Source organism: Rattus norvegicus, chromosome 6 (assembly GCF_036323735.1).
Source record: "Rattus norvegicus strain BN/NHsdMcwi chromosome 6, GRCr8, whole genome shotgun sequence".
Taxonomy (NCBI): domain Eukaryota; kingdom Metazoa; phylum Chordata; class Mammalia; order Rodentia; family Muridae; genus Rattus; species Rattus norvegicus.
Genome location: NC_086024.1, coordinates 144,261,149 through 144,279,577, shown reverse-complemented (window position 1 = coordinate 144,279,577; position 18,429 = coordinate 144,261,149). Strand labels below are relative to the sequence as shown.

At 46.6% G+C, this 18,429-nt stretch overlaps 1 protein-coding gene across 4 annotated transcripts in view; it reads right to left on the bottom strand.

Annotated features, from left to right (window-relative positions):
* Positions 1-18,429, bottom strand: part of Ptprn2 (protein tyrosine phosphatase, receptor type N2) — a 752,006-nt gene that overhangs the window by 54,996 nt on the left and 678,581 nt on the right. For all 4 annotated transcript variants that reach the window (NM_031600.2, XM_039111861.2, XM_039111863.2 and 1 more), the window contains one exon: positions 12,808-12,955. In NM_031600.2, the coding sequence (NP_113788.1) occupies positions 12,808-12,955 (148 nt within the window). The remainder of the gene's footprint in view (positions 1-12,807; positions 12,956-18,429) is intronic.

Here is an 18,429-nt window from a genome sequence, read left to right as displayed (position 1 = left end):
CACGTTCCAAGTTGCTTCCAGAGGGGCACCTGGAAATCTGATTTACTGTAAACGTTCTCGATACACCAACTTTAGGCAATGGTGTGGGTGGGGGGGTCTCTCCTGAGAAACATTTATAAACAGCAGGATCTGGTGAGGGAAGGAACAAGGAAAAGAAAGACCACAGCTCGTGAATCCCTGGCTCCAGTGTTGCACGCTCGGTAAGCAGTGAATGTCCCTAGTGGAACTCTGTGTTAGGTTGGGGAGATCTGTGGCTTCTCTTACAGGAATAGCGTGGTCCAGAATGGCAGACAGGGCAACTGTGTGCTTGGGCTCAGCAGGTGGCTGAGGCTGGACTTTCTTAGCAGAAAGCCATGAAAAAGTCCCCTGAATCTGGAGGGTTGGGATGAGAAAGACAGTGACCAGGAGCCTTCGGTCTGAGCATGTCGAGAACCTTTCATGGCTTCTCCTTGCTAACGTACAGCAGGGACGGCTCCATGGAGCTGCTGTGGATCTCTGTGCAGAGTGCAGGCAGGCTGCACATTAACCTTCCCCTCATCATAAGAACCTCAAGCAAAGGACCAGCCCTCCTGTCCTTGGGTGGCATATTTGGTTGTATATTGCATTTTCTATTGTATTTTGCTTTTAAACTTAGGCTATTTTGTTTTTAACATTGGTCTACTTTGGGCTATGTGTTTGGAAACCCACACAGCCATCCTTAAAGGACCAGCGCACCGTGCACAGCAGGGATGTGGACAATGAGGAGTCAGTAGCAAATCTCTGACCGACTGTGTGGTCTTTCCCTGTTCGTGTTTTTAAAGCAGTGCTATAAGAGCCAGCAAAAGGAGTGCACACAGTATTATGAGCATCAAAGAGAGGCTTCCTGAACTGCAAAGACACCAAGAGAGGCAGAGGGACCTGTGAGATCAGTCTATACATGTCAGGACAAGCACAAATTTCAGGGAAGCCAGGGGGACGTACAAATACCAGGTCCACCCCTATCTGTGCTTTATAGGAGTTATTCTTCCTGTCCCCAGGATAGCATTCACGTGGCAGAGTGGCTGGACACCCAGGCCAATGGCAGCATCTTTGAGCAATGTCAGTTAACAAGTGGGTGTGTTTTTCAAAAACTCAGTTTGAGAACTCTGAAGCCAGGAGCATCCTGCTTTCTGCACCTAGTCTTCTAATTGTTGGAGCTATTTTCTTTCTAATGAGATCCGCAATCTGGGAGGGAAGGCGAGAAACATGTACAGAGAATAGTCTTGGTCAAACCCACCGCACGCCACCATCTTCCGAGGTTCCCCAGTATCTGTCACATGTCAGTGCCTTGTTCAGCAATATTCTTAATTTCTGTAACATTCCATATTTTTACAGATGTCATCTCTGCTTACCTGGATACCCACACTACATATTAAATGGGGCTACATTCTTATTTTATATAGAAGAAATGGAGGCCCGGGAAGATCAGTGTTCTCGGCCAGTTTCAGGAGGAAACAGCTGTAAGTCTAAGTTCTACCATTTGCTAGCCTAGAATGTTTAGATAAATTACTCAGTGTTGGAGAGGAGCAGACTTGTCTTTCGAAATATTGAGTTTAATATCTGATTACAGGTATAAGTGGCGTCCATTATTAGAATACAGTGAAGAGTTCAGGAATGAGTTTAAGACTACAGATGAACCCAGAGATGGAGTGGAAGTCCACTGAGTTAGCAAAATGTCTGTAAAGACCACTGTCTCGTCAGTAAACAGAAAACGACTTTCACAAGTGCCAGTGTAAGGAACACGTTCCAGAATTACAAGGGAAAAAGCCCAGAAGGGCAGTCTTCCTGAAACTGTGGCGAGCTCTGAAGTTTCATCATTAATGGATATGGGAAATAGAATCTTGGTGTTTAGAAAATGCATGGAAGCCATCTTTGGTCAAATCATCTTCTAAAACAGACCTCTCAGGAAGTGCTTCCTACATCTCCTGGTATTGCTGCTCATGTGGTCCAAGCAAGTAGCAATGTGCAGTCATCTCCATCTCACTGGTACATGCATTCCTCCAAGGTGTCTGTCTCTCCATATTCCTCTCCCTGTGGTGCTCCTATGGTCCTCCAAGGTGCTCAACCTCACTGTCCCTCTGCCCTCTCTGTGCTTGTCCCCTCATGTCCATCAAATCTCCATGTACTCATCTCTCTGCACCATTCATTTGCCTGTGTTGGTCATCCACCTACATCACTGCCACTCCTCCATGTTCCTCACTCCTCCTTATAGTCAACCCAGGGAACGGTATCCATGGTCATAGCTTCCTTCCCTACTTTCACATGTACACTGACAGATGATGAACAGCAATTATGTAACCAGATATTACCTACTGCCCTCAGTAAACCAGACAGCAATGCTGGCCCATGTTTCCAGTGAGGGACAGCAAAATACAGAAATGACTATATTCAGACCTACTTTAGTTAGGCAAAAGAACACATTGTTACATGTGTTTGCTCCAACACTCAGAAGCCAGATGGGTGTCTCTGAATACCTAGGAACAGAAAGAAATAATGTGACCTGCTTTTCTTGTTGCCACGACAAAGTACCAGATGCAGCAACTTAAGAAGCAACCTGAGGGTAAATACTGCCCATCATGCTTGGGAAGACATGGTTGGTAGCTAGTTACATTGTATACACAGTTAGGAAGTAAAGATGAGTGAAAGCCTGTGCCCTGCTCTCTTTCTCCTTTTATTCTGGTGGAGATGCCAACCCTTGGGATGGTGCCACCCACATTTGGGGTGAATCTTCCCTCATTAGTTACAGTTAAATTATTTTTTAAATTTATGTATGTGGGTTCATGTATGTGATACCTCTCTCTCTTTCTCTCTCCCTCCTTTCCTCTCCCCTCCCTTGTCCCTCCCCTCTCCTCTCCCCTTCTCTTCTTCCCCTCCCCTCTCCTCTCCCCTTCTCTTCCTTCCCCTCCCCTCTCCTCTCCCCTTCTCTTCCTTCCCCTCCTCTCTCTCCCTCTCCTCCCCCTCTCTCCCTTCCCTCCCCCTCCCCTCTCCCTACACTTCTCTTCCTCCCCTTCCCCTCTCTCCCTCTCCTCCCCCCTCTCTCCCTCCTTCCCCTCCCCCACTCTGTGTGTGTGTGTCTGTGTCTGTGTGTGTGTCTGTGTGTGTGTCTGTGTGTGTGTGTCTGTGTCTGTGTCTGTGTCTGTGTCTGTGTATGTGTATGTGTATGTGTATGTGTATGTGTATGTGTATGTGTATGTGTATGTGTTTATGTGTGTGCATGCGCCTGGTGCCTGTGAAGGTCACAACCTAGCATGAGATCATCTGGAACTGGAGTCATAGGGTTGTGAACCCCCATGTGAATGCTGGGAACCGAACTCTAAAACCACTGAAACATTTTTACAGCCCCCAGGTTTAGGCTTTTTGGAAATACTGTCAGACACAGCCAGAGGTGTGTTTCCAGAATGATTCCAAATCCAGTCGCGCTGATATTTAAGATTAATACTTGCAGAGGCTGGAGAGATGGCTCGGTGGTTCAGAGCGCTGGCTGCTCCTCCAGGGGACCTGGGTTTAATCCTCGGCACTCACGTGGTGGCTACAACTGTCTGTAACTCCAGCTCCAGGGCCTCTTCCGGTCTCTGGGGGCCCCCAACATGCATATGGTGCACAGGTATACATGTAGGCCAACACCCGTACACATGTAATAATAAGAATTTATAAATAAAAGAATCCCAGCTCAACTTCTTATCTGCTTGACACTCAAATAGGACACTTGGAGTCATAGCATTCTATCCTTGTCCTCTAAAGCCTCATGTTCATCTCTGCAAAATTGAGTTGGTCCATCTTCAAAAGTCCCCAACACTTTCTAATAGTCCCAGCGCCATTTAGAAGTTGAAGGTGTGAGGTTTCTCCTGAGAACCCTGTTTCAAGTAGAAGCCCCTGCAAGATCAAAGCCACACACTTCTAACGCGTAACAACAGAGGACAAACATTTCTGTTCCAAAAAAAAAATGGAGGAACGAGATGACAGCAAGAAAAGAGCAGAACAGAGTAAAACTGAAACCCAACCAAGAAAACACCGAGCTTGCAGTCGCGTGTCTGGTGTCTGCAGCTGGTGATAGGATCACCTGAGCTTCAACACCCTTGGACTTACATTTTCACTAAATAAAGCCATTTGTGGGTCGGGGTCCTCTCGGGGTACATTTTCTGTTACCCCAATACAGAGCACAAGGCTTCTCTTTAGTGGTGCTAATCTAACACTTTCTCAGCTACCTTGTCAATAGTTTAAAGAAGTTTAAACTCCTTTGTTTATTTTTCATCTTTCTGTTCTGCCTGTCTATCTCCCTCCCCTCCTTCTCCCTTTCCCTCTCCCCCTCCATCGATCCAGAGCAGTAGCTATGCAACAGCCTGTGCTGTCCTGTCTTGAGATTCCCTCATCAAACAACTTAGCCTCACTCATCTCAGAACATGGGCAGACGGCTGCTAGATTCTTCAGCAGACGGCGACACGAACGACTCAGTTCTTAAGGGGAATCCTAGAAGCACTGCTATCCGCATTGCGCTCATCATTCTGGTCTTCCAGACTCTGGCCAGAATGGCCCATTAAGCTCTGTGTAGTGGTAGCATTCAAGGGCTTTTCTAGATCAGAGTTCCAAAGTCTACATTCCTCTGGCAAACCATTTAAAAAACCTGAGAATCAATCCCAAGACCTGTCACGGCAGCAACCTCGCTTCTTGGCAACTATTTTCTCTATTAGTTGCTTTTCTTGTTGTGAGGATGTATGTGGCAAAACAGACGTAAGGAAGGATTTGTTTTGGGCACAGTTTGAAGGTACAATTCCACATGGTGGGTCACATGGCATCCACAGCCAGGAAGCAGAGAGTTGAACACTGAGTTCATTCACTTTCTCCTTTTCACTGTGTCAGGAATCCCAGGCTGTGAGAAGAAACTGATAACTTCAGGGTAGTTAATTCCTCTTTAGTTAAACCTTTTTGGAAATACCTTCACGGACACCCTAGAAGTGTTTCCATAATAATTCTAAAGCTAATCAAAGTGAAGTCGAAGATTGATTATCACAGGCAGCATTTTCAAAAGCCCTACTCCTTGCCAAGATGGCTCTACTATGTGAACTGAACTGCTCAGGGGCTAATGCTCTCTGGTGAGCTGTCGAATGAAGTAAGGGGCCTGATTTGGCTTTGTTGACCCACAGAGGCCTCACAGAGGTGACAGTAGCCTGTGACATAGAAGTCAGGAGCCTTGGTCTTGAATTTCAGTCCCCCCCCTTTTTTTTAAAAAAAAAGCTTATGCATTGTGTGTTACTGTGTAAATACTTTGCTTTTTATGTGTATGTGAGAGTGCCTGCTTGTACGTACATACCATAAACTGTAAACGTATCTGGTGACTGTGGAGGCTAGTAGAGGGAATTGGAGTTACAGCAGTTGTAAGCTGCCATGAGGGTGCTGGGGACTAAACCCAAGTTCGCTGTAGGAACAGCGAGTGTTCTTGACTGGCAAGCCATCTCTTCAGTTCCAGATCTCATTTATGAAGGTTGTTTTTACAAGCATCCCTCTAGATCTTGCAAAATTCAAGAGAGCAGCTCGCTGGGACAGAGAACTAGATAGGGTGCAGAGCACTGGGTTCCCACACTTAAGGGATTTTACCTGCATACCAGTTTTGCTGTCTACATCGGTGTAGATAGAAGTTTAACCACTCAGCATGACTCGGCCCGAGCAGAACAGGGAGCCAATTCCAAAGGTATCCAGGTTGCTGTGTCCCGCAAGGCCTAGCCAGCCACCAAACTCTCCTGGAGGTCTCAGATGCTAAGAGCTGAAATGTGTCCATCCCAAAGGCCACCATATAGTCTTACTCACTCTCGCCCAGATGTTGTTAGCCTCTTGGGGAACATGGTCCCGCCAAATAGAGCTACAATGCACTGACGTCATTGGGGTAGGACCTGATCCAACGGGACCAGGTGCACAGGAAGGGATTGGAAGTAGATTATTAATTATCATAGGCACCATTAAAAAAAAAACTACTACATGCCAAGATGGTCCTACTATGTGAACTGCTCAGTGCTGATGCCCTCTGGTGAGCCGTCAAATGGCAAAAGGTATTAAGCAGGTGCACAGGTAGGGATTGGAAATAGATTACCACAGGACATAAAGGTGGCCTTTGGCAGGCAAGGAGAGCTTTGATGACACCAGGACCTTGGACTTCCAGCCACCAGAACTGTGAGGTTGATGCACTCTGCGATTTAAGCCAAGGGTTTCTTTGCCACATTTCTAGGAGCTGACAATGTAGTGCCATGGACGGGGTGTTGGCTCTGGTCTCACTTCACTGTAGCTGCCGCATTCTCTGTGGAGTCAACCAGCTTCTTTCAGGTTGTAGCTTTTGTATCTCTTACTGAGTGGCCACAGGCGCCATCATGCAGAAATGTGCGGGGGTTTGTGAGGTCGGCAGGCAGAGTTGGGGCTAGCCCCATTGCCTTGGTACAAAGAGGGCTTGTAGTGGAACATTCCCTCAGGAGCTGAAGGCATAATGTTGGTACCAGTGTGAGGAGAACCTACTCGGGTCTCTCCTAGACACACAGTGAAGGAAATACCAGTGATTTGGGTTCCACAGGGTTTCAGCACCTCTACTTGGCTACACATCCACCGAACCATCTCGTATATGCATACAGAAGCAAGCCAGTCTGTGAGGTCCTCCCAGAAGGGCCTCTGCCACATGTGGGTTGCAACTCAGCCCTGCACAAAGACTCAAGATCCGCAGTCGGTAAAACACTCAGATCTCGGGAGCTTAAACTTGAGGTGTGTCTGCATCTAAAAAAACCACACCTTTAAGGTCTGCCGGGATGTCTCAGTTGGTAAAACACCTGCCTATGAGCATAAGGACCTGAGCTTGATACCAGCATCGGTATAAACTATCAGGCATGGTGGTGTAATCCCATAATCCAAGGACTGGGAGGCAGAAACTGGAAGATCCCTGAAGTTTGCCAGCCAGCAAGTTTAGCTTTACCGATGCTCTCCAGGCCAATAAGAGACCTTGTTTCAAAGGATGTGGATGCCATTCCCAGTGTGGCACCTGAAGTTGCCCATTGGTTCCCACATATGCATGTATATGTAAGCACATCAACATATATAAAATGTGCATCTCTCTCTGTCTCTCTTTCTCTCCCTCTCTCTCTGTCACACACACACACACACACACACACACACACACACACACACACACACACACCACCACCACCACCACCACCACACCACACCTTTATAATTTTCAGAGAACAATAATCTTATCGGTGTGCAGGTTGTATAACTTTTGAAGAATAAGGCTTGTTTGGGGGGGGGCAGAAAGGTAGAGGTACCATCTTTGACTGGTGTCATGATATTCAACGGGGACCCACAGATGTGTCTTTTGACCCTTGGAATACTTGGGATCATTAATATGGTTCCAGTGAGCACACACAGCCAGAACTATCCCACTTCACTCAGAGACTTAACCTGTAACGAGCATTTGTTGAAGAACACTGAAGAACCGAAAGGACCAGCAATCTCATGGCCAGGAAGAGGGGCATCTTCTGCAGCGACTCCCAGAAAGGGGGCCATGGTCTCAGCCACCCAGGTGCAGAACCCCAAGTGTGATGGACACACATGTTGCAGAAGCAGTGGCCAGGCCAAGCATGGCGGTGTACGCCTTTCATCCAAACACTTGGGAGGTAGAGGTAGGAGGATTTCTTTGAGTTCCAGGCTAGTCTGGTCTACACAGCAAGTTCCTAGCCAGCCACAGTTACATGGGGAAATCCTGTCTCAAAACAGCCAGAAAGGCAGTGGTCTTTGCAGAAGTCCAGAAAGTGGTACCTCTCTGGACACAGAGCAGGGGCAGAGAAGGGGTAGAAGAGCTCTGCTGAGGATGCGTGCAGGAGCCATGACTCAGGACTTCCTAGTGGAGTCAGTGTCTAATGCTATCAGATGCAAAAGTCCAAGGGAATGAATTGGGCTCTTCCCATAGTGACACCAGACTACTGATGGACGAGGCTGCTTCCCAATCGAGGAAATGGTCCCACTAGCAACTCTCCCTCCATTTCCACTGGAAGAACAGCAGACCATTTCACAAACGGGTATTTTTACCACCCCTTTCTGCTAGCTGTGGCAGAGATGTCTGTGGTGAGAGGGTCCATTCCCAAGGTGGGTCTTGGTGCACTGAGCTGGTTCATCTTCGGTGTGCAGGCCAACCTGTGCTGATATGACAACTTCCCTAACTTTGAAGCATTCAATGACCGGGCATGACAGCTCTCACGTCCAGAGATCAGAAAGCTAAAATGGCCTTCTTCAAGCTCTCAAGCTGGCTGTAGCTGACTGTCCTCACCTCCTACGCCTGACTTCCTTGACTGCCTCATTGTGGGTCACAAGCAGTCCATTGTGGCCTCCCAGACTCAGCCTGGTATGAGGTCTTCCCATCTGCAGGCTGCTTGCATTTGTGTCATGAAGACCTAGGACATGGCCTCTTGTATGGGAGACTGTTCTCTTGCCCCTGAGCCAGATGATGAAGAACAAACATCGGGTACTCAGCTACCAGACAGTGGGTAAGCTCGATCCTGAGCTGCTGCCTGTGGATCACAGGTACTCTGACGCCATGTGTGGTCTTGACTGGGACTCCATTAGGGTTAGCCTGGTTGCCGATGATGGGGATATCAAGGACCCTTGAACATCGAGGCTAGCTCTGGACTAGGCTACGTCCTTGGACTTCATACAATGAATTCTGGATATCTGCCTTCCAAATTCCGACACAATGACTTACAGGGTGTTCACAATGGTGGCTAAGCTGTGGTAAGGTCATGACGTTTGGCCTTGCTCCAGATGGTAGGCATCCTTTAACAGGGGGGTACTGCAGTCTTGGACACTATGAGACAAGAAGTGGCCACAGAGGAACTTGTCATGCTGTCTAGGCCCCAGTACTGGGAGAGAAAAAGCCACTGCCATGTAAGTCACTCATTAGCTAGCTTTTACCAGCCTGAGTGAGCCAATGGGGTCAGACGAGATTAGCACCGTGACATCATCGGGTCACGATGTAATAGCAGAGTTGCAGCTACGGATAAAAAGGCCCTTACTTTTAAATGTGGGCTAATATATTTTTATATCTTAATGTCTGACACAGAGTTATCATTTGGCCCAGAATTATGCTACTCTGGAGTGGTTGAGCCCAGGGATAGTTTGTGGATAACTGCCAAGTGATTTCTTCAGGGAGCTTTAAAAAATGGTATTGGAATGTTTGAGGGTACCAAGCCAAGCATGGTGAGGAGTGTCCCTCGTAAATAACATGCAGTATGCATGCTATGATGGGTCAGTTCTGCAAGCAGTTATCTAAGGGTAAAAGCTGGCTTCTACCCTGGGTAGGTTATGCAGCCACCCAAGTGCAAGTCCCTCCACTTGCACGGAAGTCTCCAGAAAGAAAAAGCAATGCATGGCTGGTTTTAGCTGGTTGTGAGTCTTAGACAAGCTCAAGCTAGGGCTGCCAGGGTCTGACAGTGGTTCACATTGCTAGACTGCAGGCATAGGCTCTCCCCGGAGGATGCCCGATGGATCTCAGCCAGCACAGAGGGCTGCCGTGTTGACTTCTCCAATGAGAAACGTAAAAGAGCAGGCAGTAAAATCTGAGAGGAGGTGGTGTGGTAAGCCAGACATGGGGCAGAATCTCTGAGATTTTACAAAGTTTCCTCTCCTAGAGAGAATGCCCAGTACTGTTCCCCTGCTATAACTCACTAAGCATGGATGGTTGCAGGGCTGGCATCCTGGGGCTGACAACCATTGTTAAGGAAACAGCCTCAGATTCTGATGGCAGCCTGGCCAGCATGGCCACAGGAGTCCCATATGAACGTAGATGTGTACTCTCTATGTAGGAAACCTAGGACTGGAGAGGAAGGGAGCACCCGGGAGGATTTCCTTTTATCACGGAGAGCAAACTGGCTACACATCACATCAGCTCACTGCCTAGGATAGCAGGTTGGTTCTCAACATTACACAAGTATGAGACAGGAGATTGCTCTGTTTCAGACCTTGCCACACATCTGTGAATCTAGCTTTTGTTCTCTTTGGTTTTGTGCCAAGAAGTAAGTATTCTTGCTTATGGCTTCAGAATCAATCAATTAATCTCTCTATCTCTCCGTCTTTCTGCCTCTCTGTCTCTCTCTCCCTCTCTCTCATTATAATTCAGGTACAAAATTTCCTTTCCATTTATTTATAATAGCATGCCAAAGCAGAGTTATATTCCTGCTGGTGATTTAAAAATCACCAACAAAGTATTGCATAATTCTTTGTAACTATGCACAAAGCTGCCTATGGATTCTTTAAAGTTCCAAGAGAACTCAACTAGATATAGTCACACACTGGCCTGGTGCCTAGAGAGTGTGGGCTGCGGCTTCTTTGAGAATCGGTTGGCACTGGAGAGTCTGGACTGTGTGGATCCTGTCCCTGGATTTCCTCCTTGTGATTCTCTTACACCCCTTGCCACCTCACTGGCCCAGTGCTGGACTGCCTCGGCAGGGTCTTGACAGATCCACACCAGCCAAGAGGCAGTGGGTAGAAGGGGTGTACAAGGCTCTTCAAGGGCAGAGGAGTGAGACAAGCTTGCAAAATCATGGGGACACGTGGCAAGTGTAGGGGGCTTCTAGGAAGAACCACAGGCAAGACTGTGGTCTACAGGGCTGGAGCAGGGGCCATCTGGAGGTTGGGGGCCTGAAGGCCCGGATGAAAGTAGGAGATGAAGGGGAACAGAGACCGTCAGAGAAAGGAGACAAAGTAACGCATCTAGAGTGAAAGACAGTTCTGTTTTTTTGCCTGCCCTCCAAAGGACACCCCAACAGGAAGTACAGAGGGCAGGGGAACTGGATCCTTATCTTGCTACTCTCACTCCTGTGGTTGGCTATCAGCATGCACTCTTATAAACAGAGCAAGATGGAAAAAACCCTCTTCAGCATCCTATGACTCTGTGGCAAGGCCAATTCCTCTAGAGAGACAGCAAAGCAGGATAGAAGAAGGGGTTCCCCAGAGTCTGGGACAGAGGTCAGCAAGCCACAGCTAGAGGGCACTGCTCAGGAGGGAAGAGTAGAAACCAGAAGAAGGTCCTGAGAGCCTGGAGAGTGAAAAAGGTTTGTCTCTAATGCTTGAGGTTGGGGTTCCTGTAGCTGGGGAAACTGAGTCCCCTAGTAACACTGGCCTCCTGGAAACTCATGCTTTTCACACATGTGGTAGCTGAGGGCTGGGTGGCAGAGTCTTATTGGTTGGCACCAGGAGTTGGTACCAATCATGTTCCTGGCATGAAAGCATTTTTCTCTCTGCCTTACTCTAATGTGGACAGACAGGGATGAGCATCAGCTTGTCACAGAGGCCCAAGGGCCCTGGTTCTCCCCTTCGCTACCATAGTGGTGCCAACTGCTTACCCATGCCAGACTCTTAGGTGAGGGCTTGTTCTGAGGTATGGATTTCAAATTTAAGCACAGTCAGATGCCTTTATCCCATTTCCCTCTCACCTTGTCCCCTGGTCCCCACTTACCCTATCCATCCCAACTCCACCTTGGGGATAATGACTTGGTACTCAGACATCTTTAACACAGCCTGGCTGTAGTGGGATGGGGTTTGTTTTGCTTTTTTTCTAAATATAAAACCTGTAAGCTACAAGTTTCTAATCATAGCTGTCTAAGGGGGGATATGTTTGGACACCCCTGGAAGCAGAGGGCAGAAAACCAGCCTCTCTATGGAAAATGTTGACATGTAGGTGGGTAACCTGGATTCTAAAGGCTTGCTGCTCTGCATGACTTTAGCACATAGCTTCAGAACTCCTGCATTTATTTAAGGAGAAGCCAAGGGGGCCTGACTGGAGGGGATGCTATAACATTCTGCTATTTGGATGAGAGTCTTTAGATGTTCCAGCCTGCGGGCTGCAAAGTCCCGGGGTGGGGGTTCAATGACAAGGTGCTTTCTGCCATCTCAGCATAGATCTTCATTCTGTGCCCTCTCTTTAGGCTAACCCAAGACCAGCATGGCTTCGTTAGGCTCTCAGAACAGGGGATAGCAGAAATCATTTCATTATTTCTGAAATATGAACAACTACCTCCTGTCCTGTGGTAGGAGAGTAGTTGAGTTATTCCCATGTATCTGCCATCTCTGAACAGACTAATGTTTATCGAGTGCCTATTTATATGAGAAGATTTTGACCACCGAGGTCTTTCTTGGGTGGGCTCATATATAAGTCGAAGTCCAAACTTTCCCTAGGTCATGTGGATACCCATGGCCAGTGATGTGGAAGAGAGGCAGATACTATAAAGATGTACTCACCCGGTCCCTACACCAGGGGTTCTGTGTTTTGCATGCCCACCTAGTATATATTATACTATACTAAGTCATTCTCTATTGGAGTGGTTTCGGGACAACAGTGATACCCAGGTGGAGTGAAGCCATCCGTGTTTGTGGTAATATTGTACCAGTAACACAGTTTCACTGTGAAAGCTGAGCTGGGATATGTAACTCTATGTTAATGACCATGCCCATGCCCCAGCCCCATATGTTCTCAGACCATAGGATCCCATAGGTTCCCTACACTAGAGCATAACAGTCACAGGGATGGCTCCCAAAGGGTCCCTGGGCCCCCAACAGGCCTTCTTTGGGATCTACTAATCCAAAGAGGGAGACTGGCTTTTGTGGAGGGGGCATCTGTAAAGGGAAACAAGTCTGGGGGCTTAGGCTTGCACACAGAGGTAGAGTAGACCTTGGAGCTCTGCAGACTGTGATGGTGGGCAGAGTAAATCACAGCTGGGTGTCCCCATCCCCTCTCCCCCTGTCAGGTCACCCAGGCTGGGTACATACAGGTCAGCACAGCCAGGGAACGGTTCTTGGGTGCATTCTCCTCTCTCTGGGCCACCAGTGAGCTGTCGGGCTCTGCTTGATAGGCGCACAGTGCCTCCCACTCCTTCTCCAGCCGGTTCTTGTTCTTCAAGTGGTCTTCCATGTAGGCCTGAAAGGGACACACAGAGTCAGAGGCGTGGGATCTAGGGCTGTCCCAGGCCGGGTCCGGGAAGCACGGATTAGGTCAATTATCCCAGAGTCTGTTTTTTTGGCTCAAGATGTGTGTGGTTTCGCCATGGGGACTGAACTTCAGCACTGAGCCAGGAATTGTGGAGTATGTGGAGTGCACTTGACCAAGCGTGATCTTCTAGAGAAGACAGGTAGCTAGCTCCCTGACAGGCAAAGCGGGCCAAGGAAATATGTCCAACTGGAGTATGGGGTCTTCTATAGGGGTATCACATATACCCGGGATGGGAAGGAACAGACCTAGGGCCCGGGGGCCGGGTCAGTATAGTGGCTGTGTTGAGGAGCAGGGAGAGCTGGTGCAGAGAGGAGCGGGATTAGGGGGACACCCACATGGAACCGTGGGAAGCTTGTGCGCAGGGGAAGTTAGGGGTGCATGTGCCTGAAAGCCTCTCCAAGAACAGCACTCCTCGAGATGGAAAGAGACAAATCAAATGACGTTACAGGGGAAAACAGTGGCAAACAGCTACCATGAAGCCCGGGGGACACATCTCTGCAACTGACGGGTTATATGGCAAGCCCCTTCGTATCTATCCAGGGTCCTGCTGGATAGCCTCTGGGTAGAGGCTGAACCAGAACCATAGCCTTCACCAGGCCCTGCATTGAGTAGTCAGAGCTCTCCACTTTCCAAGGGGCTCAGGGAGAGAAAGATAGTGGTGGAGTCACTCACTGCACACAGATTCCTATTTAATGAGGAGCTATGGTATTCTCAAATGGTGCTACCAATGCATTACACACACACACACACACACACACACACACACACACACACACACACGGTTAGCACATGTGGCAGACATGTGGAAACATGGTTGCCAGACAGCCATCTTAGAGGCAGTGTCTCCTCATGGATCAGTCTAGATAGAACCAGAGAACTCAGACCCATAGCTGTGGGCCTGCCTCTGCCTCTCTTTCCCATGGGGCTCTATATAGAAGTTACTTTTTTTCTTAGAGTTGGAACTTTGCTTAACCCTTGATACCCATAGCTACTAGGATCTGTGCTGAAGTCTGACCGTGTGCAGCACTAACCAAACAAAAATCAGAGGAAGTAGAGTGAGACCCAGGGGGTTAGTTTTCCCAGTACTTGCCAGTGAGCATACATTAATACTGGTGACTGGGGACATACAGGCCACTGGACATTTCCTGACATTGAAGACACGGTGTGGCTTGCACAGCTTCCCAACTCACTCACTCAGGAAGTGGGAGACTTCCAAGAAAGGATGCTTGGAGAACCAAACCCAGATAACTTGTGGGATTTCTGCAGGACGTAGTGGTCCAGAGTGTTGCCCACTACAGCTCAGCTTTCCTTCCCCTTTCTCACCAGGTAAGTGCTCTACCACTGAGCTGTGTCTCCAGCCCTATTTATGGTGTTTTGATCTGCTATATACCATGTACAGACATAGGTTTTCAAGTGTGTCTGCAGTGTTGAAAGAGCCAGGGCAGTCCTTTCAGTCAATTTCACCCCCTAACACTCACTCTGAGTAACAGGTAGGTAGAAGGCAGAGGCAGGAACTTCTGTTCCTGGTTACTCGGGATGGAAGAAAGCTGACTCAACTGTTCCCTGAAGCTTTGACAAAAGCATACCAGTGTCCCCCTAGAGGTTAGCTGTGCCCTGCTGTGACACCTCACTGTGGCCACATGCCCTGGAAGCCAGTGAGCACCAAAAAGAAACTGTTAAGGGTCTTGGAGATCCTCTGGGCAGACTTGTGAGGTGCAGGGCCTGGTGGTGGTAGGGTATGGAGGCAGCTTGCTTAGAAGGCCCCCGTGGCAACTGGCTGCACCTTCCGTTTCAACAGACTATTAATCTGTCTACTTCCTCTATACAATCCTGGCCCTCAGGTCCTTCCAGCATGGAGTCAGAAGCCATGAGATAGAGAGATGTGAAACTGGACAAAATGGAAAGGCTCCCTCTAGAGCAGTGGTTCTCAATCTGCGGGTCACAACCCCTTTGGGAATCACCTATCAGATATTTACATTATAATTCATAACCAGAACAAAATTATGTGACGTAGCAAGGAAATAATTTTATGATTGGGAGTCACCACAGCATGAGGACCTACATTAAAGGGCCGCAGAATTAGGATCTAGAGAATCAGCTCAGAACTGATGTAGAGAACGACAACTACCTCCCTTGAAGATGACTGTGTCTGGGGAAATGGCTCAGTTGTTAAATATGTGGCCTGGAAGAATAAAAGGCCTGAGTTTGATCCCAACATCCACATAAATGGGGCATGGCAGTGTGAACCTTTAATCCTAAACTGTGGAGTCAGGCAGATCCTGGGGACTTAGTCTAGAAAAATTGGCAAGTTCCAGATTCAGTGAGAGAGCCAACATCGACCTCCGGTATCCACACTCACAAGTACACACATGTATGTGTACCACATGTAGAATACATGCACGAATACCCATACATTCATACATACATACACACACACACACACACACACAAATGTATACAGATGTACAAATAAATGCACAGGATGAATAGACATAGTCACTGGGGTGAATTTTGCACACAATTAAAACTTTCCTCTACCTGTAGAGAGGAAAAACTACACGCCCGAAAGCAGAACACTCTGTCCCCATAACTGGCTGAAAGAAAACAGGAAAACAGGTCTACAGCACTCCTGACACACAGGTTATAGGACAGTCTAGCCACAGTCAGAAATAGCAGAACAAAGTAACACTAGAGATAATCTGATGGCGAGAGGCAAGCACAGGAACCCAAGCAACAGAAACCAAGACTACATGGCATCATCGGAGCCCAATTCTCCCACCAAAGCAAACACGGAATATCCAAACACACCAGAAAAGCAAGACCTAGTTTCAAAATCATATTTGATCATGATGCTGGAGGACTTCAAGAAAGACATAAAGAACTCCCTTAGAGAACAAGTAGAAGCCTACAGAGAGGAATCGCAAAAATCCCTGAAAGAATTCCAGGAAAACACAATCAAACAGTTGAAGGAATTAAAAATGGAAATAGAAGCAATCAAGAAAGAACACATGGAAACAACCCTGGACATAGAAAATCAAAAGAAAAGACAAGGAGCTGTAGATACAAGCTTCACCAACAGAATTCAAGAGATGGAAGAGAGAATCTCGGGAGCAGAAGATTCCATAGAAATCATTGACTCAACTGTCAAAGATAATGTAAAGCAGAAAAAGCTACTGGTCCAAAACATATAGGAAATCCAGGACTCAATGAGAAGATCAAACCTAAGGATAATAGGTATAGAAGAGAGTGAAGACTCCCAGCTCAAAGGACCAGTAAATATCTTCAACAAAATCATAGAAGAAAACTTCCCTAACCTAAAAAAAAGAGATATCCATAGGCATACAAGAAGCCTACAGAACTCCAAATAGATTGGACCAGAAAAGAAACACCTCCCGTCACATAATTGTCAAAACACCAAACGCACAAAATAAAGAAAGAATATTAAAAGCAGTAAGGAAAAAAGGTCAAGTAACATATAAAGGCAGACCTATCAGAATCACACCAGACTTTTTGCCAGAAACTATGAAGGCCAGAAGATCCTGGACAGATGTCATACAGACCCTAAGAGAACACAAATGCCAGCCCAGGTTACTGTATCCTGCAAAACTCTCAATTAACATAGATGGAGAAACCAAGATATTCCATGACAAAACCAAATTTACACAATATCTTTCTACAAATCCAGCACTACAAAGGATAATAAAGGGTAAAGCCCAACATAAGGAGGCAAGCTATACCCTAGAAGAAGCAAGAAACTAATCATCTTGGCAACAAAACAAAGAGAAGAAAAGCACACAAACATAACCTCATATCCAAATATGAATATAACAGGAAGCAATAATCACTATTCCTTAATATCTCTCAACATCAATGGCCTCAACTCCCCAATAAAAAGACATAGATTAACAAACTGGATACGCAATGAGGACCCTGCATTCTGCTGCCTACAGGAAACACACCTCAGAGACAAAGACAGACACTACCTCAGAGTGAAAGGCTGGAAAACAACTTTCCAAGCAAATGGTCAGAAGAAGCAAGCTGGAGTAGCCATTCTAATATCAAATAAAATCAATTTTCAATTAAAAGTCATCAAAAAAGATAAGGAAGGACACTTCATATTCATCAAAGGAAAAATCCACCAAGATGAACTCTCAATCCTCATCTTCGGTTGGTTTATATACAAGTGTGCAATTTCTAGGCTTGAAAGTAAAATGATACTATCTGGTGCTGGATAGAGGAGCCTTATTTTTTATTATGGCAGCTTGCTATTTTTGTAACATGGTGATTTGGTTGAACACAATAAAGTACAGTAGTAACTGATCTCCCCTTCTTCCTGGATGAGTGAGGAGATGATTAAATGTTGATGTCAGCATCCTTGAGCATATTCAGATGAGCTTCTGCTTCTGTTGAAAAGGATGCTGTGTTTGATTGTGGTCCGAAGCTTTGAAGCACTACTTGGCATCTCCTTCCTTGGAGGTCTCACTGTTTAAACATAACAGATTTGATAGCTTGTTGGTAAGGTGAGGTCCAGCTTGTCTCCACTAGGTCATCTTCATGTGAATCCGGTGGTTATACGGTTTTGTTCTAGGGATATTTCATTTTTTTTTTTTTGGTTCTTTTTTTTCGGAGCTGGGGACCGAACCGAGGGCCTTGCGCTTCCTAGGCAAGCGCTCTACCACTGAGCTAAATCCCCAACCCCTGGATATTTCATTTTTTTAATAACGGTTTTAGCTGACATTCATGGAGAGAATGAATCCTTAGAACTGTGCCACTAGTGAAAGGAAATCCTGTCTAGAGTATGTTTCTTTACAAAGCTGTGTCACACCATCCTTTGGGCCCTCTGCTGGAAAAGTAGAATCAAGTCTCAAATAATGCCTTTTAAATTGTATCCTCTAGTATTATAGATGTAGGACAGTACTGTATCATACCTCTGTGGATGTAAAATAGCTTGTACCTGCTTTATGACACGTAGTAGTGACCGTGCTTTATCAGAGCTGTTTTTAATGATGTTGCTCAGAATGTTTTCTTTCCAGATGATGATTGAGAAGCTAATTTAAAAAAAATGGTGCCAGGTACCACAAGAGTAACACAACTGTGCTGTTTTCTCGGGTTTTGTTTTTTTACTTTTTTTTTTTTTTTAATGGAGTGTGCTGAATGTCTCTACAGTTTTGTTCAGATGACTGCAGAACCTGGAAAAGCTGTTGCTGCTGTTGATGCATAACACACTGCTATTATTGGTCTTTTTATATAAATATAAATATATATATATACAGATATATAATTTGAATTTTTTGAAACTTTAGCTGTGCTGTCAACTTTGGAAAAAAGTATCCCCGTTTACTGTGTTGAGTTGGCACTGTACAGAAATTAACAGCCATATTGGTCTAGAAATGTTGAACTTA